Genomic DNA, 19,908 nt, shown 5'->3' on the forward strand with positions numbered 1-19,908 from the left:
TTCTTTTTTTTTCTCTGCATCTATTATTATATTCTAGATGTGTATGTTCCTTTCTTAGTCTCTTGTTTGTTCTCTTCCTACAAGCGTCATCACATCATGTAGCTCTCTTTTGGCCGAGCTGAGTATCAAGTGACCTGTAAAGGATGAAATAAGCCGAACGCTCAAGGGGATGCGATGGCCCCTATTACATTATCTCATCCTTTATAACGAACTATTCTGACGAAACCATGGATGATCGAGAGCCTTCCGCGCAGTGATCCTCCTCGCTGGATCCAAATTTGTCATCTTCACAACCAAGTCTCTGAGCTCCAGGTCCACATAATGCCACAGTGCAAAGGGCTTTCGCGGCTTCTCGGCATCAAAATCAGCCGCCACAGCGATAAAGCGCTGGAAGAACACATTCTCCTCTCCAATATGTTGAAGGAGGCCCTTCAAGCCATCCTCATCTGCAAAGAAAGATACATGTCTGCGGAGAATATGCCACCAAACGTCCCGGCCACCAAGCTGCTCATCAGTAACGCGAAGGACCATGTCATTCAGCATTACGTAGATGACGACCAAGCCAAAGGAGAATATATCGGATGGTGTGTTCTGTCGAGCGCCTGCCCAAGACTCGGGGCTTCGCCACAATTGGTTCCCACACACGCAGCCACCGATGTTCTTTCCAGGTGGGAGGCGCACCGCGTCCTCTAAGTCTGATATCTGGACACGTGTGATAACAAGACCTTCACTGGTCGTCTGTTCGTAGTCACAAAGTATATTGTTCGGTTTGATGTCTAGGAGGACGTCAGCTCCCCGGTGGTTTCCTGTATAGTACGCAACCGAGCCAAATCTCACCTGTATGGATGATTCCTTTATCGTGGAGCTCGGCCAGTCCAGCAAGAGAACTCCTAAGCATGCCTTTCTTCATATCGGCTGACAAAGCTTTCTGGCTTATCTGAAGGAGGTCGGTGGCTAGAAAGGGATAGACGAAGAGTTCAAGGTCTGGTACGATATCGACCACTGTCCTCAGATTGGGACTTGACGCCACGCTTTCTTGTAGATCCCTCTGGTACTCTAGTTCACCGGGAATCATGTTTTTGACAATAAAATCCTCTCCTTCGTTGCTTGGCACGTGAACTCAAATCAGAGGCTGAGTCATTGCTAAGGTTCAAGTGTCACATACCTCGCCCGGTACACACATAATATCGGATTTATTCGTTCGGAAAGAACCTCTTGAATGCGGTATGTTGATCCTGAACGGCCTCGAACCAATTCTCCGATCGTTAGAGGCGTGATTCGTGTTTGCGGCAAAGACGACATGGTCCGGTGATAAGTGCGTTGGTACGGCTGTCTGAAACAGAAGGCACGGGCGGCAAAAGGGGGTCTTGAATTTTTTTGTGCCAGGAGCAAAAGAGTCGAAAGGCGTCTGTGATGCCTCGGTGCTGTTCTCGGGCTTAGCAGCATGGCGTAGATGTGTCCCACATGGGGAGTTGGTTGTGAGCAGTTGAAGTTGCTTTAATCACCAGCGCCTATGCGCACGAGCCAAGTTATCTTCCAGCCGCCATCCTCTTGTGGACCAGAAAAAACCACCCGCTGTCCGGCAACTAGTAGCCAAGCGACATGTTTTCATTGGTCACAGCCCACGTGAAGTGGGTTCTCTCCTAAAAAAGACAGTCCCCACTTTCAATTTTAGCTGGTCTGCATCTTGAGGCGCGCGCCTAAACACCTGGATAAGCCTTAACTTCACGCTCGGAAAAGCTCACGCGATGATCGCAGCCAATTGTCTTGCGAATCTGATCATATTAACTTTCGTGAGGTTTCAAACGACTTGGGTCATGAGTTTTACGTCCAATTGCAATGTATGCATCACGCAGCTTCGAAGGTTAACGTTCGAGTAGGTGGAAGCATTGGTAAATTGCAGTAGTTTTTCACCAAATATAAATCTGGGCTTGATATCCTCTAGTGAGATTCAGGAATGATATATTCAACAACCTCTGTTTCTTTTGACTTCACGAGCCGAGCATATTCTCGCCCGCAAGAAATTCCTGTCAGCGTTGGGGTTCACATTATCGTCGTTTTTGAATATGTCCAACGCCAAAGTTCTATCGACCAAGCTTGTCACCACAATTACCAAAGACAGCCGAGTGGTCCAAATTGGTTTTGTAGATAAGACAGATATATGGAACAGGACGGTGCTCAGCGCCGAGGTTCAGCAAAAGTTCACAAAGGTGGCAGAGGGATATATCGACACTCTTCGTCCGGACACCAACACAGTTGCTCTCCAGTATGCTCAACTCACCTTGGTTTTCTTCAACCTGGCATTAAGGCTTGAATGTTCTGAACTAACTAGAACTTATGCAGAGAGACTCCTCATAAGAGTGAGTCCGATAACCGGACACATTTTACGGCAGTAGAGTTAGACGGGTCGGGTAAAGTCACAGCCAAACGGCACTTTACAGTCGATTAGGAGCCCGAAATCGTTTGGGATTGCAGCAATCAACTAGCGAGGTAGCAGTTCGGTAAAACTCGTATTTACTCCGATAAGTGTGACGATAGATCATCAGAGTGATGGGTTGGGTCAGGTGAATTGAAGGATCAGGTTGCGTTTCCTGGCCCTATTAGCTAGATCGCTAGGCTTGTTAGACTAGTTCGTCCCCTTCCCCAACGTAAGAATCGAAGTACGTAATCTCAGATTTGAGGGCTGGTGTGAGGCATAACCTAGGAGAGAATTCCTATTACGAATTGCTTTTTCTATTTTAGAAGCTGAGCTCATGTAGCAATCTTCCTGGTGCTCAACTGAGGAGGTAAGCCTTGTCTGAAGTCTTTGCGGGTTGAGACTTCGGGAGAATAGTCGAAAAATAATGTTGTATGAAAAACTAGTATCCAAACCAGTCATGGCCCTAACCCCAAATCAGCCCTGGCACTCTAGTTGATCATTCCTGATGCAACAACCAGCTATGGGAGGCGTAAAAGGGGAGAGGAGATCATCGAGCTCGTATTTAGTCTCAATTTTTCTCGGGCATGACCTATTCATTACCAATAAATGAATGAAATGAATAGCTTTAAGCTCAACCAACTACTTGTAGACGTTTCACTCCATATCTCGAGAATTTTAGTCTTAATGTGTACGCGTTTGTCACCAGCGTCGAGAGATGTGGTCCCGCCATCCGAAATTACAAGATCATTTCCAAAGTGAAGTCGATGCTCGATGATACGCAATTCGTCGTTGACACAAATGACATGCTGTTCTGGACTGCGGATAAAAATGACGTGTTTGGATGTACCGCCGTGTCTAACCGAATCATTCACATCATCTTCACTTACCGCCAATTGACCCTCTTCTTCATTTGATTCCAGCTCATTTTCCTCTTGCTCTGTAGCACTTTCCTCTCCGTCGACGGAAACTGGGTTGAAAACACCAACTATGAATTTTTCGCCCATCGAGGATAGACCCCACATGACCGAAATACTTAGGTCCGGCATCGTTTCCATAGCCTTGACCAAAACTTCACTCGTGGGCCGGACGCCGGTGCACCATTGATGAGCCCTACCAAAGTTTTCAAAATCCACTTCTGGGTGCAGGGGGGTCTATCAAGTCACGGGTCACACACGCGCGGGACAACGAAGTACATCGATATGTCATACTTAAGTCCAAACGAGACTGGTCTCTAAGAAAAACATGCTGCTTGAACTCAACATCCGGCATTACTTATAGATTAATTTCGAACTATCCTTTCGCAGGACTGAGATACGAATAATAAACCGCAGACTTCTCCATAGATGGCTGCGGCTCACACGATCAGTATGACTGGTGATATGACGCATTTCGGGCTATGAATGTATTGAGACAGGGTATTACTAAAAGCTAGTAAATGTATAGCCACTAAGTTAAAAGCCTTATCTGTCTTTCTAGAAAGGCAATCTTGGGTCTGTCCGACTCAAATGTTAATTTCTTCTCTGCAAGGACAACCTCTGTCTCTAGATTTGCTACCCGAAGAGTATACTTAGGAAAACAGCCATTTACATCCTGAAATGTGTCCACGACCACTTGCTCGTACCATAGGTGCCTACCGTACGCCTTGCTGAGGGCTTTTATGAACATCATCTCCACTGAGCACCAGGCACGGCTAAGGTAGGTCTCGTCGACTAGGCTAATCATGGCATCGCACTGCACGATGATCAAAGGCAACGATTGGACGCCCGATATGGGGTTATCTTGGTTGACACAAGCGAAGTCCTGCTGATATTAGCAACGTGGCGTTGTTCCGAAACATGTACGCTTACCATCCAGATTCCAAGACTATGCGAGTCAACGCGAGGATGTTTGATTAGGAATTCGTCAAGCGCAATTAACATCCGCCTGTACTGTGTATGCTGGTCGTCGTCTGGAGTCACATGAGTCGGTTTATTGTGGCCATTTGGTCTCTCATTGATCCATCTATACGAGAAAAATATGAGGAAGTTGGCGGTTTTGCTCTGCGCAGTTTTGATAGATTGACAGCAGGCCAAGTTATCGCTTGAACGAGGTAGCCGTTGGATACGCACGAAATCCCTGTAAAGGATGAACTTGAGTTGATCAAACATCGTTCGCTTCTTTGGGTCAGAAGCCAAGCTATTTGCATATGCAGCCCGGACTTCTGAGAAAGCACCCAAACCGTGGGTACGAAGCAAAGCAGGTCGTAGGCTTTCTTGCAACATTTCGCGATACCCCTTCCGAACATGAGCTTCCGTCAACCTTTGGAAGACTAGTGAGTCTGCGTTGCCAATTTTCGATAGAAGGACATTATTCCGAAGACCGTCAACAACCAAACTTTCAGTCCTTGAATCTCCGCTGAACACTGCGTAATCAAGAGCTGTATAGCCCTGTTCATCACGCATATCCAGGTCCGCGCCAGCATTGATCATCTCTTCTAGATAACCTTGATGCTCTTCGGAGGGCTCTTTGCATAAGGCCATGGCTGGTGTACACGTGCCTTTCTGATTGAACTGTTCCATGGCCTCAGGTCTGTAAGCTCCGCCAGCTAGGAGCAACGCGCGGCCGTAGAAAAATCGGGACATTGCGATCACTGTTGCATCCCCAGAGCCTGTCATTATTTGAAGAGATTCCTTGGCGGAAGCGATAGCTCGAGGGATTTCGCCCTTGGCACCATAGCAAAGCGACAAGCGAGCCAAACCAATTGCCTCCCATGTGATTGCAGATCGCACATCTTGCCGTCCCGCTCTTGCTGCATCAGGTTCTAGAGTAGTGCTCGACTTGATTCCCCGGGCTAATTGAACCCTGAGGAGCAACTGTCGCGTCGCTATGTCCAAAATGTCCTTCCCACCATCTCGCCTGAACAATTGATAGTTCACCATCCCAAGATTGCCGATAGCACGACACATGGTGCGGATTTCGTTGAACTCGCACGCAATAGTGTATTGCTCTCCAAAATGTTGCTTGGCCTCCAACAATTTGTTCATATGCCGATAGACAACGCCTAACTCACCACTGAGCTCGGCCCGTTCCATGCTTGGATCCATATCTCGCAGCGCGGAAACCAGATATTTCTGGGCCTCGTGGTATCGACCGAAGCGTCTATTGACGTTGCCGAGCTCGATCAGTGTACGAGTGCGGTAATGCGGCGGAAGACGGATACCCTGATGCAAATCGAGTATATGTAGTGCTTTCTGGAACGCTCGGAACGCGTCTTCCCATTTCACGTGATACGCAAGCTCCCGACCCTGGGTTACTGAATCTTCCCATGAACGGAGAGTGCCAGCAAGTCGTGCTAATTCAGCTGCAGTTACTCCCGCGGGATCACGCTGCTGGGTCAGTGCTTCGCCTGCGACTGGTCCGAGGACGGGAGCATCCCTCTGGAAGCCGCGACTAGAGTCGAACACGAAAATCGTGGCATGGATCGCGTTTGGTTGGACTTCTGTGCGATGATAATTTGCCGACGGAATAGTATAGTTGTTGTCTCGCCTGTGCGTTTCTGATCGAGTCAGTACAGTGGAGACTAACTCGCCTGTATTGACTATGCTTGAAGAAATTTGATGCGTCTTATATTTAGAGCCATTCTTTACTCCATCATTCCACGACAGACGATAAGTGGCATGGGTTGCCGCCGACTCGCTGACAGCAGGTGTTACAGCATAGCTATGATCTATGCCCTCACCGGCTAAGATCCAGCTTTCAGCAAAAGGCTGATGTGAGTGTAGGGCAAAGTCTGCATTGCCACGCTTTCCATCCGGGAGCCAGACGTGAAAGCGCCATAGTTCCTCAATGTTGCCATCTGTTATTAAACTGCAAAGGGCAACAGATAGAAATCCTTGGGCGCTTCTTGAAGGTGTGCAAATCGGATCTCCTAAGGTGAGCGCTTGGTGAATTAGGCTCCAGGCGAGAGTAATATCGTCAGGCAATGTATTCGACGTGGCGACCTGGCGTCTCTCCCGTAAGAGGGCGACCGCCAAGGCTACTGTGATGACCTGTATCGCTGGCTGCTGTTCCTTTCCAAAACTCTGACGGGCAGCAAACAGCCATTGTGTCACAGTCCAACAGAAATCTTCGCTTGAACCTCCGTTATCAACAAATGACTTGGCGGTGGTGGTAACCCAGTCTATCGTCATCGACAAGAGGTCCACCGAGGTATTTGCAGCAACTGAGACCCCTCTGAGAATGCGACAAAGAACTGCGGGGCTTATGTGAGTTTTAGACGTTCCATCGCCACATTTTTCCATAGCAGCTCGACAGTTGGTCTCTGTTGTTTGCTCAGTAAGATGACTTGAATTTTCCATGCTTTCGGTGCTGGATATGCTCAATGACATTCTATAAGTGAGGTAGAATAATTCTCGACGAGAGAAAAAATCAAGAGGGGGTGCCCCACTAATATTGAGGATTGAGATTGTACATGCTATTTCGTTTTCTTCGGCTCATAGCCCTTGTCTGGTTGCCGCTTTGCCGGCTTTCACCGCAACTACGCGCTGCCACCAAATGCAGTGACTGTGCGGCTTATCATATGACTAGGTGGTGGACATTACAAATGGATGTAGTTACCGGTTGGACAAGGGTAGCCAATAAGGGTAGTCGACAAGACTCGATAGGCCTCAGCTTTTTGTGAGATCCACCAATGCGGAGTCGCCCTACGACGCATGAAAAGAATCGCAGGGAAAATAGCACGTACACTGATCAGGCTTACATACCACCAAACCGCATCGAAGTGTGGCCACGTCGCCGCCTTCAGCCACAGCCTGATTCCAGCAAATGGGAAAAAGTCAGAAGCAGAGCTTCCGATTAGGTAGATGCCGCAAAGACTTCGAATATCCGCGAGTTGATACCCATAGAGTAGAAGAAGAATCTACATGAGGTCAGATGTCCGAACTAGCGGTGGCAACTCAGCTGTGAAGTCTTTTAAGCGAGGCCCTCTGCCGTCGTCTCGGAAATCTAAGCGGGACCTCTGACTCAATTTTCATGGTTTCCTCCTCAGAATTGCGTAGTCGTACCCAATCAAGCCATCATCGAAGTACGGCAGTCGGCCCGTGGTTCGTGGCTTTCAGGTTCCTATACGTTTGGAAATGCTCATGGGCTCCCATTCCCCTGTGAGGCTCTTAGATTCGAGTACCCTTAACCTATTTCACCCATCTAAGTGCCAGAGCCCTAATATGCTGACTTAAGAACTTAAGCGGCAGAACATGAGGCGTCCGATTACCCCCCTAATCGCAGCCAGGCTTCCGACCTCAACGCATCTAGCCTGAGTTATCATTGGGCAATTCGATGATCTCTGTGAAAATTGAACCGCACCCTTCACTAGCCATCAGCGCCAATCGATTATACTGCCAGTCTTATTTACGAAACTTGTTGACTGAACGCACGCACGAAAAACGTGCCACGTAGAGATAAAATTCTGATCTGGAATCTCTAAAAGCTAGGCCGTAAGAAGCTTCAAGACGCTCATTCATAAAGTGGACCTAAAAGACTGCGTTGCCAAAAAGAATAATAAATCGCCATGCTAGTGTGATCATCGTTTCTTGTATAATGATGAGTGGAATGTATCAAGATGTGAGGGACGATATGGATGGAATAGATTGATTGATTAATTAGAATGAATAGAACAGAGTAGTACACCTGGAAGTGTAGATATATACGTAGTTAATAGAGTGGCTGGTGAGTTCGTAATATAAGTGGCTGGTCCACTATTCCAATAGAACAAACTTCAGTATTGATGTGCCTTGAGCTCGGGATGATTTGTCGTAAAAAGTTGTGACTTTGCTTGTGGCCGTGCACGTTTGGGGTAAGCCCATTGTAGATTTCACAATGGCAATGCACTTTATCGAGGCAGCGTGTACAATCATATTTTAACGGTCTACAATCTTGATGCTGTCTGAAGCAATATGATTATATCTTTTTGGGCGCAATGTGTATTGCTTAGCTATTGGCAGTCTATTTCTTAATTCTATTTTCGACATACCATTTCATGCCAGTGGGGAATTGCTCTTTAATAAGTGCCGATAAATCACGAAAAACTTGATAATATGATTGAACCCACTTTACGTCCTTTGTCTCACTTAGGATTGTGAGCAATTATCTTTGATATCTTGGCATGGAGTGAGATGTTCGACTTACCTGTCTTTGTATTCTTGAATTATTTTATTCCCGAAATACTGAGAAAATTCGAAGAATTTATTGACGTGGTTGAAGGCACGCATTTCGATACCTATCCACCCCATGACAGGCATACTGTCCGCGACACAGGTCAGATGTTTATGCAAAACGTCAAATCGGTTGGCCTCCTGAATTTCCACCACGCGAGTGGCTGCGTTGCTCATTGGCCTGATCATCTCTTGCCATGCCGCCACATCTGGCTTCACAGTCTTGCTTGCAGCAACCATGATATTCAGTTGCTCCTGGAAGCAAGCCTTCACGGCGGACGCCTGTTCTGCGACAGGGCCTCCCAAGTCATTACTGAGTTCAACGTAATTACCAACGCTTGTTTGTAGAAAAGCTTCGAATTCTTGGATGGGTATGGGCAGATCCTCGGAGCTCTCCTCGGCGGCTAGAGCTGAAGTGTTAGCCTCGGATTGCTTGGGTGCTGCACCAATCCCTGATATGAGTCGTTTTAGTTCTTCACCGGGAGGACTGATTCCTGAGCTCTCATACGCCTCCGCGATGTCCTCTAATCTGGAGGCAACAGCCTCGAGCCTTGGCATACGGTGTCAGATCCATTTTCTCAGCGTGTACGGGCAATCACACACCGTTTAATTAAAGTCGTTTCTTTGTTCATCTTTCCAAAGATGTTGACAGAGGAAAAATAACTCATGAAAACTTATGCTCAACTCGAGACATAGTAGTAAAATACGAATATTTATCTTACCATTGTGTTGCATCAGGCAGCAACTGGTTCAGGCATTTTCTGATCAAGATTAGGCACCTGGTTTTGAGAAAATAATTGCTGCCTGTGGCCACGCCTCCTTACGTCAGCCGTTGCAAGTAAGTCCACACCTGATAGCCAGAATAGGCCCACGAAGAGAAGAAAGTTGAGTACTAATGATTGGGCAGGTGTCGCAATGAGAAATGAGTAGTATATGGATAGTCGGATGCGAATTGACTTTTTCCAGCGGGCGCCAAGACGCGATGTGCGAGCTCAGAAGCTTAGGTTTAGTCAATCTTCTTGTCGCTTACTTGGCATTGACCTAGCTACTTGGGAATGGATATAAGTATGCACCTATTACAAAACTATGGGAAAGATGGGCTCATGCTTCTGCTTCGTCCGCCGAAACCAAGGAAAACTGCCAGCCTTTGAAATTCTAGCTTGGCGTGCTTAAAGTGCTCTCACAACCTGTGGAATATAGGTGTCTCTGCTGTTCCACAAATTGGCGACACCTGGACAGTACGGGAAGGTTTATGCAAACGCAGCCTTTCTCCGTAGTACTCTGCTTCGAAGTTTCCTCCCGTTTCGGGTATGGAGCATAGCGAGAGACTGTAAATGTTGATAGAAAGACTAACCACAGATTACAGCCATTGGCCCTCTCTCCAAGCTGATGTCAAAATCCCCCAATGTTAGATTTCCCACAATACCGTCCTCCAGGAAGCCAGACTTCTTATTTCTCTTGAATAACAGTATATTGTTGCTGACCTCGTTAGCTACTGCCACCCACTTGTTCTCCGGATCCTGACTGAGCGAAAAGTGCCTTGGTATCTTCCCAAGCGTCGAATTCTGGCCCAAGTAAGTCAATGGCGCCTTTGTATCCGAAGGTTGGAGAGCGAAAATTGCGATGGAGTCAGCGTCGTAAGAGACCGTGTTTCTGTTCGAGACATAAAGAAAGCGACCGTCGGTAGAGATTGCTACTTCAGATGCCAGGTGTTCATTATTTGGATCCGTACGTTTGGCGCCTGGTCCGAGGGTTGAGACGATCTGGAGCATTGTGATATTTAGTGTTAATGACGAGGCGGTATCACCAATTAGGAATGCTCTGATTGTATTATCAAGTTCGCCGACAAGATACATTATTGTGGCGCGGTCGTTGATAACCTGAAAAATCGCATGGCGGGGACCACTCCCCGGTGGAAGCGTGATGTTCTGCGCTAAAGCAACATCAAGTCCAAGATCGGAACTAGAGGACACCCGATAGAAGTAGACGCGATCTGCACCTCGATCGGGTACTATCATGAGCTGTCCAGAAGGGTCAAATACGGCCTGGTGTGGGTTACTCTGGATCTGGGATCCGTTAGTCCCAGGACCAGGCTGGGCCAAGCTGTATCTGAAAATATGCGACGATGAACTTATTATCCCATCTTTATCACGAGGGTGAAGCGATACAGTTGACCCATCACTTGGTTTCAGGAAGAGATGTCAGTGAACTTCGTTACTTGATCACCTTTGTGGCATTACCTACATGTTGGCGACAGAGAGCACACGTCCATCCTTACTAATGTCACAGAACACACCGCCTTCACCGTCTGAAGTTGTATCGCCGATACCGAATAAGCCACTGGATTGTGTATGTGCGAACGCGAAGATCCCTCCGGACGGCGATGAGCTATCCGGGTATTTAGACCTTGAGACGGCGTACAGGTTGCTATCGTGAGTGCATAGCCACCCAGGCTGGAATCCCGCATGGACAGCCTGCACGATTTCGAGGCTTTCTTCAGGTGCTTTAGTCGGGTCGAAGTGGACTGTCAAAACACTTCTATTCTGGTGCGCCACGTACAGCGTAGGAAATATATCGGCTATAGAGCAAGAGGAGCACACGACGCTCCTGAAACCGAACAACCAAGCGCTCAGAATTGAAGTGTCTAGTAATTTCCGAGGAATCATTCTTGTCGCTGTCCTGTAGTGCTGTGCCACTTCGAAAAAAAACGAGAGGAAGGAAACCTGCGAGTTGGGAATGAAAGAAGAACGATAGAAGATGACTACATGATCTTCACATTGAAGTTACGCATGTGATATATATGTTTGAGTAGGGACGGATATTGCGACTTATATTCAATGTCCGATTCATTCTGCGAGAAGCGGAGATAGCTAACTATGAGGCTATGTTCAATAATGCTAAACCTAGAAGGCTGTGCAAAACGCTGATGCCGCCAAACTGCGTTCATACTGTAACTTAGCGGTGATTATTCCCAAAGTCCGGTTTTCAATTATTCGCCGACGGACCAAAATATATTTCAAATTTAGACAGTGCTACGAATAATGTCTCTTTCACAACAAAGCGAGGATGGTATCTGCAGGAAAAGGAATATGTACATATTATTTGTAAGATTTATACACATTAGACTGGATCCGATGACTCTTTATTTGGCGTCTGATTATGCACCAATGATACCGGCAGCAATCTTCTCAGCCAAAGCGTAGATGGTACTCTGGGGGTGGCCAGGAGGCAGGATAGGGAAGCTGGACGCGTCAACAACCCTCAGCCCCTCAACACCGAAAACCTTCGCCTCACTGTCGATAACCGCCATCTTATCAGTCTTCTTACCCATCTTGCAAGTGCCGGCAGCGTGCCAAACCGTCATAAGACTATCCTGGATGACAGCCAGGATCTCCTCGTCAGTTGAAGTCTCGAGGCCGGGCCAGTATTCGTCGCCAATCACGATCGACTGCACCGTGTCCGTGTTCCAGACCTCGCGCATGCGGCGCCACCAGCTGATGGCAACCTCCTGGTCGGCCTTGGCGGAGAGCCAGTTGGGGTTGACGAGCGGGAGGTCAAACGTGTCGCTGGACTTGATGGTGACGTTGCCCCGGCTGACGGGGGCGACCATGGCACCCAGGATCGTCGCGTACTGCTTGCCGTCCAGGGGCTGCTGCAGCGCCGGGAAGCGGAAGTTGCCGATGTAGCCGTTGCCGCTGATGTGCTCGACCTCGGGCCAGTCGTCCGGGAACTGCGACAGCGCCTCCTGGGTTTCGGGAGACCAGGTGTCGCGGTACTTCTGGGGCAGCTTCTCCCACCCGATGAACTCGACTACGTTGGAGGACAGCGCACCGGTGCCCTCGGCTACGTAGTCGACGAGGGAGTCCGCAAGGACAATGGGGTCGTGGAGGACGCGGTCGAGGGTGTCGAATTTGACTTCGTAGGCTGGACCGAACATGATGTGGTCCCACATGTTCTGACCGACACCTGGGAGGTCGACGATGAGAGGGATGTCATTCTCAGCCAGAGTAGCGGCGGGTCCAATGCCGGACACCATGAGAAGCTGGGGGGATTGGAAGGTTCCAGCGGAGATGATGACTTCTTTCGCGGCATGGATGTTGTAGTTAACGCCGAGTGAGTTGACCTGAACACCAGTGGCGGTATAGTTTGGCCCAATGTTGATGCGCTTGGCGGTGGTCTGGGTGTACACTTTGAGATTGTCCAGGTTCTCATTGGTAGCCTTATAAATATACTCCGCCGATGTGCTGCGTGTTTGGTCCGAGCCACGGATAGTCGATTGTGAGTAGTGATATCCGAGTAGATTGCCGCTGCTGAAGCCGGTGGTGCGGTCCATGCCGATGGCCTGCATACCCTTCTCTAACCAGGTCGCCCAGATGGACACCCAGTTTGTATAGCCGACTTGGACGGGGCCTTCTTCTCTGAAGGCATTGGGGTCATACTGGGTCGAGGCGTTGGCGCGACGCTTGGTGTTGTCGGGAGGGGTAAAGTTGGTGGACTTTTCGAAGTATGGGAGCAAGGCATCGAATCTAAAGTGTATGAGCATCGCAGCATGGTAGCTGGTGGTCAAGGGTTGAATGCTTACTTGTAGCTATCATCGCCAACTTCCTCCGCCCACATATCGTAGCTGCCCTTACTACCTCTGTGATGGATCATGAAGTTCAATGCCGAGCTGCCACCCAGGCACTTGCCTCGGGCATAGTGCACTTTACGGTTGTTGGCACCAGTCTGTGGCTCCGTGAGGAACTGCCAGTCGACGGTGGGAATGGAGTCGAGCAGACTAGATCCGATGCCGATGATATCACCACCCGGTGTCGTTCCCAGAACCGGCTTGGCGATTTCATAGTTGAGGCCGGCTTCGATAATAGCGACGGAGTGGCCAGCCTCCGCAAGACGGTAGCCGATGGCGTTACCGGCGGTGCCTCCACCAACGACTACATAGTCATAGGTGGCTTCAATACCGAGAGCACCTTCTGTGACTCCTAGCACGCCCTGCACAAGCCCTTCACCAGAGAGGACTGTCTTTACGGACGTCAAAAGGGGGTCGAGCACTGGCGCTCCTATGCCACCCAAGAGGTCGGTCAATTCACCGTCCAAAAGGGGTATAGATAATCCATTGACGGCAAAGAGGACGAGAGCCGAAGAAGCAAGAGAAAAAGGAGAATTGTGGAAACGCATCTTGTGGGTTGTAAAGGAGCGACTCAAGACCGAAAGTTGTAGGGAGCAACCGTCCCGGGGACAGACACATGCATGAGTAAATAAGAGAGAAATGATACAAACCTCCTCGACTTAAACCAAGTCATTGCGGAACGACGCAAAATGAGGTCTACGAGCATATGCAAGGCAGTGACTCTCCGCCGCCCCTCTGATCTCCAGCGAATATTTGCAGAGATCCCCGGAGAGCACGCTGAAAGAGGGGTCCAGGCAGAGGGACAAGACGGCTACAAGGTCGAGCTGCCGAAACTTACATGAACGCCAGGGAGGTAAACGGATGCTTGGGATGAACTGCTGTCCAAAAGGGTATCGCGAGCTGCAGTCATGAGCTCGAATGTGGTGAATGTCATGACGATCTCTTGGAATACCCTTACACGCTCGCCCGGTAGCAGGGAGCCAATGGAGGAGATGGGGAAAGGTTGGTGAAGTGACAGGTAGATCACAGCCTGAATTCGCCAGAAAACTGCTGCCAGAGATTCGGGTTGCAGGGGGGAATAGGGACGGAAATTCCGACAGCCTGCTGTTGTGCGACTTGAACCTGGAGAGAAGCCGCACGGTAGTTGCTGTCAGCAGGTACAATGTCTGGTTGACTAGGACAAAGGATGGGGGGGACAACCATCATATTATTTATTCTCTCTGTCCTCAGATATTGGGTTTTCCTATTTCTTAAGGGAAGGGATTACGAGGAGCAATGCCAGTAAGTTAGAATAACACTGCGGTACACAACTGGGTAGTAGACACTCCTGCCCGCAGTGTACCGTAATAATGGTATGTTGCGCAAGAGCAGACACCACTCCAATGTCGTCAGTCCTGGCCGGGTCGCCTGCAGGGTAAAATTGACATACTTGGCGCTGCTTGAAGGATGCAAGACATGCAATTATTGTGGAACGTCTAACCAGTGAGCGTGGGCGTATGTGCCTCGATGTTGCATCCGCAGAGAACCGCTATCCTGGAACTGTATCCCTGCATATACTCTTTTGGAAATAGCCGCGTACGGCGCAGGCTGCATATTAGTAACTGCCTTTCTCCCCTGACCTGACTGGAACAGTGCTGTATTCGTACACCATAATGATTGTTTGCCCGGAAACTAGCAGTCACTGATTTGGGCTGTAATCTTGAGTATATCCTCTCACAGTTTAGACGCCGCCGTAGTTTCCTTCGATACTAGCTACTTACCAAGTCTCCATCTGCCTCAACTCGTACGAGACGGCGCACCGGGGGTCTTCCGGTACAGGGTTTAGAGATAATGGACTCCACCCACTGTGGAACGCCCCAGAGGAGAGGGCTGACAGGGTTGTTACGAGTGGGCATTCCTAAGGCATCTTTGTCACACTGTGTAGTTGCAGGCGAGCCATCCCTTCGGAGTGAAGATGGACTGCGCGATACCCGGGTTGTTGATCAGAGTTCGGACTAGGTCCATCCTTAACGGCGCAGCATACTATGTAATAAGAATTGAGTTCAGCGCCCCGCAAGTTCGGACAGGCTTGCAAGGACGAGGCGCCGACTTGTACCTACCTATTACAGCCCGATGGATGCGACGACATCATGATGCAGGTATCAAGAACAACACTTCACCCTGTGAAGAACAATTGTGGATTTGCCAAGGGATTGTTCTTCTCTCAAGTGACGGGAAGGGCTAGTCTATCTTGCCTGATGCTCGACCGTTGGCAGATCCACGGCCATTTCGAGTCTGATCAGCGGCGACGACGCTCATGTCCGATCTTACGCGGAACTCTTTCCCCCGCCAAGACACAGTCGCGCCTAGAAGCACCGCCCAGGTCCATATAGGCATCGCGAGGCCTTCACGACCCACCCAGGCAAGGAGCCACTGGCCGAAGGGTCTTCGCTCCGCGCCGCCTCGTTTGGAGCCCTTCGCAAACGCAGGGGTATTCTCGTCGATATCTATGCTGTAGCCGGCGTGTAGTCGATTCGAGACCATCCTGTCCAGAAACATCCACGCGGCTACGCCCACGGTCCAGCACTTCAGTAATGATCCCCAAGTCTGCGGTATGCCAAAACGCTCGTCAAACCAAGGAACGGTGGTCAGACCGAAGGATAAGAAGAAGCAGCAGAGAAAGGACTCTATGCCAGGTTCGACAAGAGTAGCCAATAGCACTGTCCATTTTCTAGCGCGTAACCATCGGACCCGACGGCCAGCATACGCCTTGACTGACATGCCAGCCACAGGCTGCACCACAAGACCGCCCCAGTTTAGGCCGTGGTTTCGATGGCCAGGGATGGAGGATTTCCAAAGCAAGTCGCCTATGAGATGATCCTCGCAGATGTAGTTTGAGAAGTAGTCCAGGCCGGTGAGTGCATTTGAAGTCGATGACAGCACCGGATTCTGCGACGGGTCTGTGACAATGTCCAGATGCGACTTGCGGAACATGTTGCTCTTGCCGACGATGCATGGAGCAACTCCAACGGTGTTGATGGCCGAGTAAAACTTGGCATGTGTGGTGCACATGAACATCTCCTCGAGCCGACCACCGCCCTGAGACATGATCGAAATATGTGCCCTGTGATCATCGTCGGTAGAGGCCTCTATGGAGCCAGACAGGAGGGCCTGTGTTTCTGAGCTATCCTGAGGAAGAGAAGAGACAGTATCGACCACGATGGGCAGTTGATGGACAAGCTTAAACGGCGTGCTCCGCTTTCCATCAGGGCCAAAGCCACACAGTCGGTCGACCATGTGGCCAGCGGTGTGCCTGCTCAACCACACATTGCAGTCGGCAACCCAGACAATGTCGCCCTTGACCTCCCTATAGGCGCGACTGAGGTTGCGGATCTTGGGATTCGGGCCCATGTGCTCCATTGTAGTCCCATCTTGATGCAGCGCGGGGTCATCGTCCTCGACGAAGATCCTAGCATCGTATCCCGGGTGCTCGTCGACAACTCTCTTCATGACGGCGTACGCGGCATCATCCTTGGACGACACACAGAAGTATACCGTTAACTTGTCCTTGGGATACGTCTGTTGGAAGGTGGAGAGCAGACATTCGTACAGGTAAGGCTCTAGGCCCTTGGCCGGGCGGATGACAGTGACATGCGGGATGTCGTCTTTGGGTAGAGACGGCACGGCCGGCGGCTTCGGGACTGATGAGTAGCGCTTGAAGCTGTGTACAGGCTGGTCAGTACGCGATTGCGATGCAGGATATATGCGACAGTTTATATTCGTCCTTACATGTTGTACACACCAACGCTCTGAACTAGAAGCACGAACGTGCCCCAGCCGAACCAGGCATAACCAAGAGCCTGGATAGCGGGAATCATATCGACATGGCGAGGGCAGCGGGCGGTCAGGGGAAAGGGAGACGGTCTGGGCTCTGCTGGGCTGGCTGTACACACGCCAAGCACGGAAAGCTACAGAAAACGAACGTGAAGGGCGCGAGTTGCAAGACAGCACGGGGCCAGGGACACGATCACGAGCGGACACGAGGGCGCGCCGCCGGTCAGGGAATGGCGATGGGCGTTCGGCGCTGCTCCATTGTCATCTTGGGCCAATAATTTCGGTGGCTCCATCGGGGGCTGCCATCAGAGCGGATCGGAGCGTCGGGCGTGGGCCCCCGTAAACAAAATTAGTTGACCTTGAATTGACTTCTGGCAGTCCTCTAGTGCTCTAGGTGCCTTGCGCACGAGGCTGCAAGGCTACGAAAGCCACCACACCCCGCTAAGCCCACTGAGCCCAGTAATTGGGCCGCCCACTACGCCGAGTTTTTCCGGGCTGGCTCAGCAGAGGCGCCGGCCCACTGCGAGAAAATCCAGACAGAATCCCATCCGCCCGAAAAATTATTTGAGCCACTCCGACCTTGCTTCGTTCGCAAACCCTTCCACCCACCACATGCAGCTGGCTACTTGACAAGCTGGTTGCTCTGAGAGCTGCCACTTTGCGTTGAATGGCCTGGTCAACCCGTCTGTCCCGGTGGCAACGGGATACAAATCCCTCATCTGAGTAAGTTTTCCCCGGACGGGACGCACGCGATGTGTCTCCCTTCGCTTCCTTGCCTCTTCCCATCTACCATCCCCCCTTCAGCCAATCTTTCGCGGTGATGACAGACTTTATACACTGTGCTTAGAGGATTCAAACCCTCGATGAGTGTCACATTATAGACTACAACGGTATCTGAGCGATTGATATCACAAAACCTTTGGTTCGCCTACTTGGCTTGTACCACTTTGTGTGTCGGACGGCGGCTAACCAGTGCCCTCTTCAGACCAGGATGATAGCTTGGGTATCATGACAGATATCAGAACAGCAACCCACCCCGCCTCTTCCAATGGGGTGGTAGCCACACCACCTGCCGCGGAGGCATCGCCGAAGACGCCCGCGGAGGGCTCGGAAGCTAGTAAACGCGTCGTCCCTGCGGCGCCGAGGGGTCCGCCGCTCTGGAAGATACATGAATTGCCAGTCCCCGTTCGCACGTTTCCCCTGCCTAGCTTCTACCCAAACAACCCGCTGTCGCTCTTCCACGTTGCCTACGCCTGGGTCACCCAGGTGCTCTCGCCGCCACGAGAGCCCTCCGCCGTGCACCTGGGCATCTGGTCGCCCAAGACTCGGTCCGTCCACATCACCGATCCCAAGTCGATACGCGCCCTCTGGGAGCAAGGCTTCTATGGAAAGGGACACCTGAGCAGGAGTGAACCAAACTGGCTCAAGCGCGAGCAGGCTAGAACTGGTGCCCACAAGGACCATGTCGCCGAAGTGTTTACCATGAAGAGGCGTGAAGAACGTATGCAGATGAAATGGGAACGTGCCAGAAAGGAGCAGGAAGCAATCCAGCGCACCCGCTACGAGGAGGCCCGCATTGCCCCCATTGGACCTAAGGAGTTGCTTGCCCTGCCAAACTCGTCCCAGGAATTGGATTCTGTGATCTACGGCCTCCTGCCGAATGGCCTGATTGGCGAAGCAATGTCCAACGACACCTTCTACCAGGAGCCCTCGCCCGTTGTTGAGTCCAATGTCGTATCCCTGGAAAACGGGAATGCCACGTTTCCCTTGCTGAACGGCGGCCACAAGAGACCGCAGACCCCTACAAGTAAACCTGCCACTTCTCCTAACGAGTCTCCCGAGAACGGCCAACCACCCATGAGACGCCGGAAAAGTGTACGGTTCTCGCCCAAGGTCGAATCGACCACGTTCCAGTACTCGGACCCACCAAGTCCTAAGCAGACTATGATGGCCGTTGGGAACGGCAACGGGAAGGCCCTAGACGGCATCTTGACCAATGGCGCTTCACCTCTTTCTCGGGAGTCAAGTTTACTGCTGGGTGAGGTTCCGACCATGTCACCCATACCCGAGGCAGACATGCCAGCCTTACCTGCCGAGTCTGCCCCTATCCTCGATAAGGAGCACCTACAGCTGACGCTGGAAGAGACATTCTGGCTCAGCTTCGGCCTTGGAGTGCTGGAGGTCAAGGACGAGAAGACAAACGCATCGCTCCCTACCGAGGCTTTGTTCAGGCTTTGCCGAGAGCATTCTTACTTTCCCCCCCGGACAACGGGGCTGCAACCGGACGACCCGTTCCTCATCCATTATGCCGTGTATCATCACTTTCGATCGCTCGGGTGGGTCACACGCCCGGGTATCAAATTTGGTTGTGACTGGTTATTGTACCATCGTGGACCTGCATTCAGTCACGCCGAGTTCGCCATCGTCGTTCTCCCGTCGTATTCAGATCCTTACTGGAAAAAGCAAGGCCGCGACAAGTCGGACAAATCTTGGCATTGGCTTCACCTGGTCAATCGTGTACAGAGCACTGCTTTGAAGACTCTGATACTGGTGTACGTCGATGTTCCAGCTCCAGCTGAGGTCGACCTGGATATCCCGTCCACCTTAAAGAGGTACAAGATCAGGGAAGTCATGGTCAAGCGTTGGTTGATCAACCGGAACCGAGATTAGGGTATACTATAGAAATGCGTCTGGATGGCGTATGTGCATGGGAAGGGCGTTTTCGGTTTTTCATCTTTCAATACTTTGTATACAAGATGTACAATGTGTATATGGAATAGGATGGCTCGGCATGTTTACCGAGCTCGTGTACACGGTTACCAGTGATACCCCTCTACTACTCTTTCGGAATATATAAAGAT

At 50.5% G+C, this 19,908-nt stretch overlaps 8 protein-coding genes across 8 annotated transcripts; 2 read left to right on the top strand and 6 right to left on the bottom strand.

Annotated features, from left to right (window-relative positions):
- Positions 1–201: 201 nt before the first annotated feature.
- Positions 202–1,075, bottom strand: JN550_008345 (uncharacterized protein; the record flags this gene model as incomplete). The annotated part of the gene is made up of 2 exons (XM_049320295.1): positions 202–776; positions 838–1,075. The coding sequence occupies 2 exons, from the start codon at positions 1,073–1,075 to the stop codon at positions 202–204; spliced, it is 813 nt and encodes a 270-aa protein (XP_049169567.1).
- A 991-nt stretch (positions 1,076–2,066) lies between these two features.
- JN550_008346 (uncharacterized protein) lies at positions 2,067–2,449 on the top strand (the record flags this gene model as incomplete). Its single annotated transcript, XM_049320296.1, has 2 exons — positions 2,067–2,266; positions 2,344–2,449. The coding sequence occupies 2 exons, from the start codon at positions 2,067–2,069 to the stop codon at positions 2,447–2,449; spliced, it is 306 nt and encodes a 101-aa protein (XP_049169568.1).
- A 566-nt stretch (positions 2,450–3,015) lies between these two features.
- On the bottom strand, positions 3,016–6,588 carry JN550_008347 (uncharacterized protein; the record flags this gene model as incomplete). Its single annotated transcript, XM_049320297.1, has 3 exons — positions 3,016–3,570; positions 4,007–4,219; positions 4,267–6,588. The coding sequence occupies 3 exons, from the start codon at positions 6,586–6,588 to the stop codon at positions 3,016–3,018; spliced, it is 3,090 nt and encodes a 1,029-aa protein (XP_049169569.1).
- Positions 6,589–8,577: 1,989 nt separating this feature from the next.
- Positions 8,578–9,239, bottom strand: JN550_008348 (uncharacterized protein; the record flags this gene model as incomplete). The annotated part of the gene is made up of 2 exons (XM_049320299.1): positions 8,578–9,157; positions 9,211–9,239. The coding sequence occupies 2 exons, from the start codon at positions 9,237–9,239 to the stop codon at positions 8,578–8,580; spliced, it is 609 nt and encodes a 202-aa protein (XP_049169570.1).
- A 717-nt stretch (positions 9,240–9,956) lies between these two features.
- Positions 9,957–11,273, bottom strand: JN550_008349 (uncharacterized protein; the record flags this gene model as incomplete). The annotated part of the gene is made up of 2 exons (XM_049320300.1): positions 9,957–10,710; positions 10,852–11,273. 2 exons carry the CDS (start codon positions 11,271–11,273, stop codon positions 9,957–9,959), a joined length of 1,176 nt encoding a protein of 391 aa, XP_049169571.1.
- A 491-nt stretch (positions 11,274–11,764) lies between these two features.
- On the bottom strand, positions 11,765–13,782 carry JN550_008350 (uncharacterized protein; the record flags this gene model as incomplete). The annotated part of the gene is made up of 2 exons (XM_049320301.1): positions 11,765–13,133; positions 13,190–13,782. The coding sequence occupies 2 exons, from the start codon at positions 13,780–13,782 to the stop codon at positions 11,765–11,767; spliced, it is 1,962 nt and encodes a 653-aa protein (XP_049169572.1).
- Positions 13,783–15,454: 1,672 nt separating this feature from the next.
- JN550_008351 (uncharacterized protein) lies at positions 15,455–17,091 on the bottom strand (the record flags this gene model as incomplete). Its single annotated transcript, XM_049320302.1, has 2 exons — positions 15,455–16,934; positions 17,003–17,091. 2 exons carry the CDS (start codon positions 17,089–17,091, stop codon positions 15,455–15,457), a joined length of 1,569 nt encoding a protein of 522 aa, XP_049169573.1.
- Positions 17,092–18,055: 964 nt separating this feature from the next.
- JN550_008352 (uncharacterized protein) lies at positions 18,056–19,717 on the top strand (the record flags this gene model as incomplete). The annotated part of the gene is made up of 1 exon (XM_049320303.1): positions 18,056–19,717. The coding sequence occupies one exon, from the start codon at positions 18,056–18,058 to the stop codon at positions 19,715–19,717; it is 1,662 nt and encodes a 553-aa protein (XP_049169574.1).
- Positions 19,718–19,908: the final 191 nt, after the last annotated feature.

The sequence above is a fragment of the Neoarthrinium moseri genome (genome assembly GCF_022829205.1).
Source record: "Neoarthrinium moseri strain CBS 164.80 chromosome Unknown scaffold35_Wmoseri_CBS_16480, whole genome shotgun sequence".
In the NCBI taxonomy this organism is placed as follows: domain Eukaryota; kingdom Fungi; phylum Ascomycota; class Sordariomycetes; order Amphisphaeriales; family Apiosporaceae; genus Neoarthrinium; species Neoarthrinium moseri.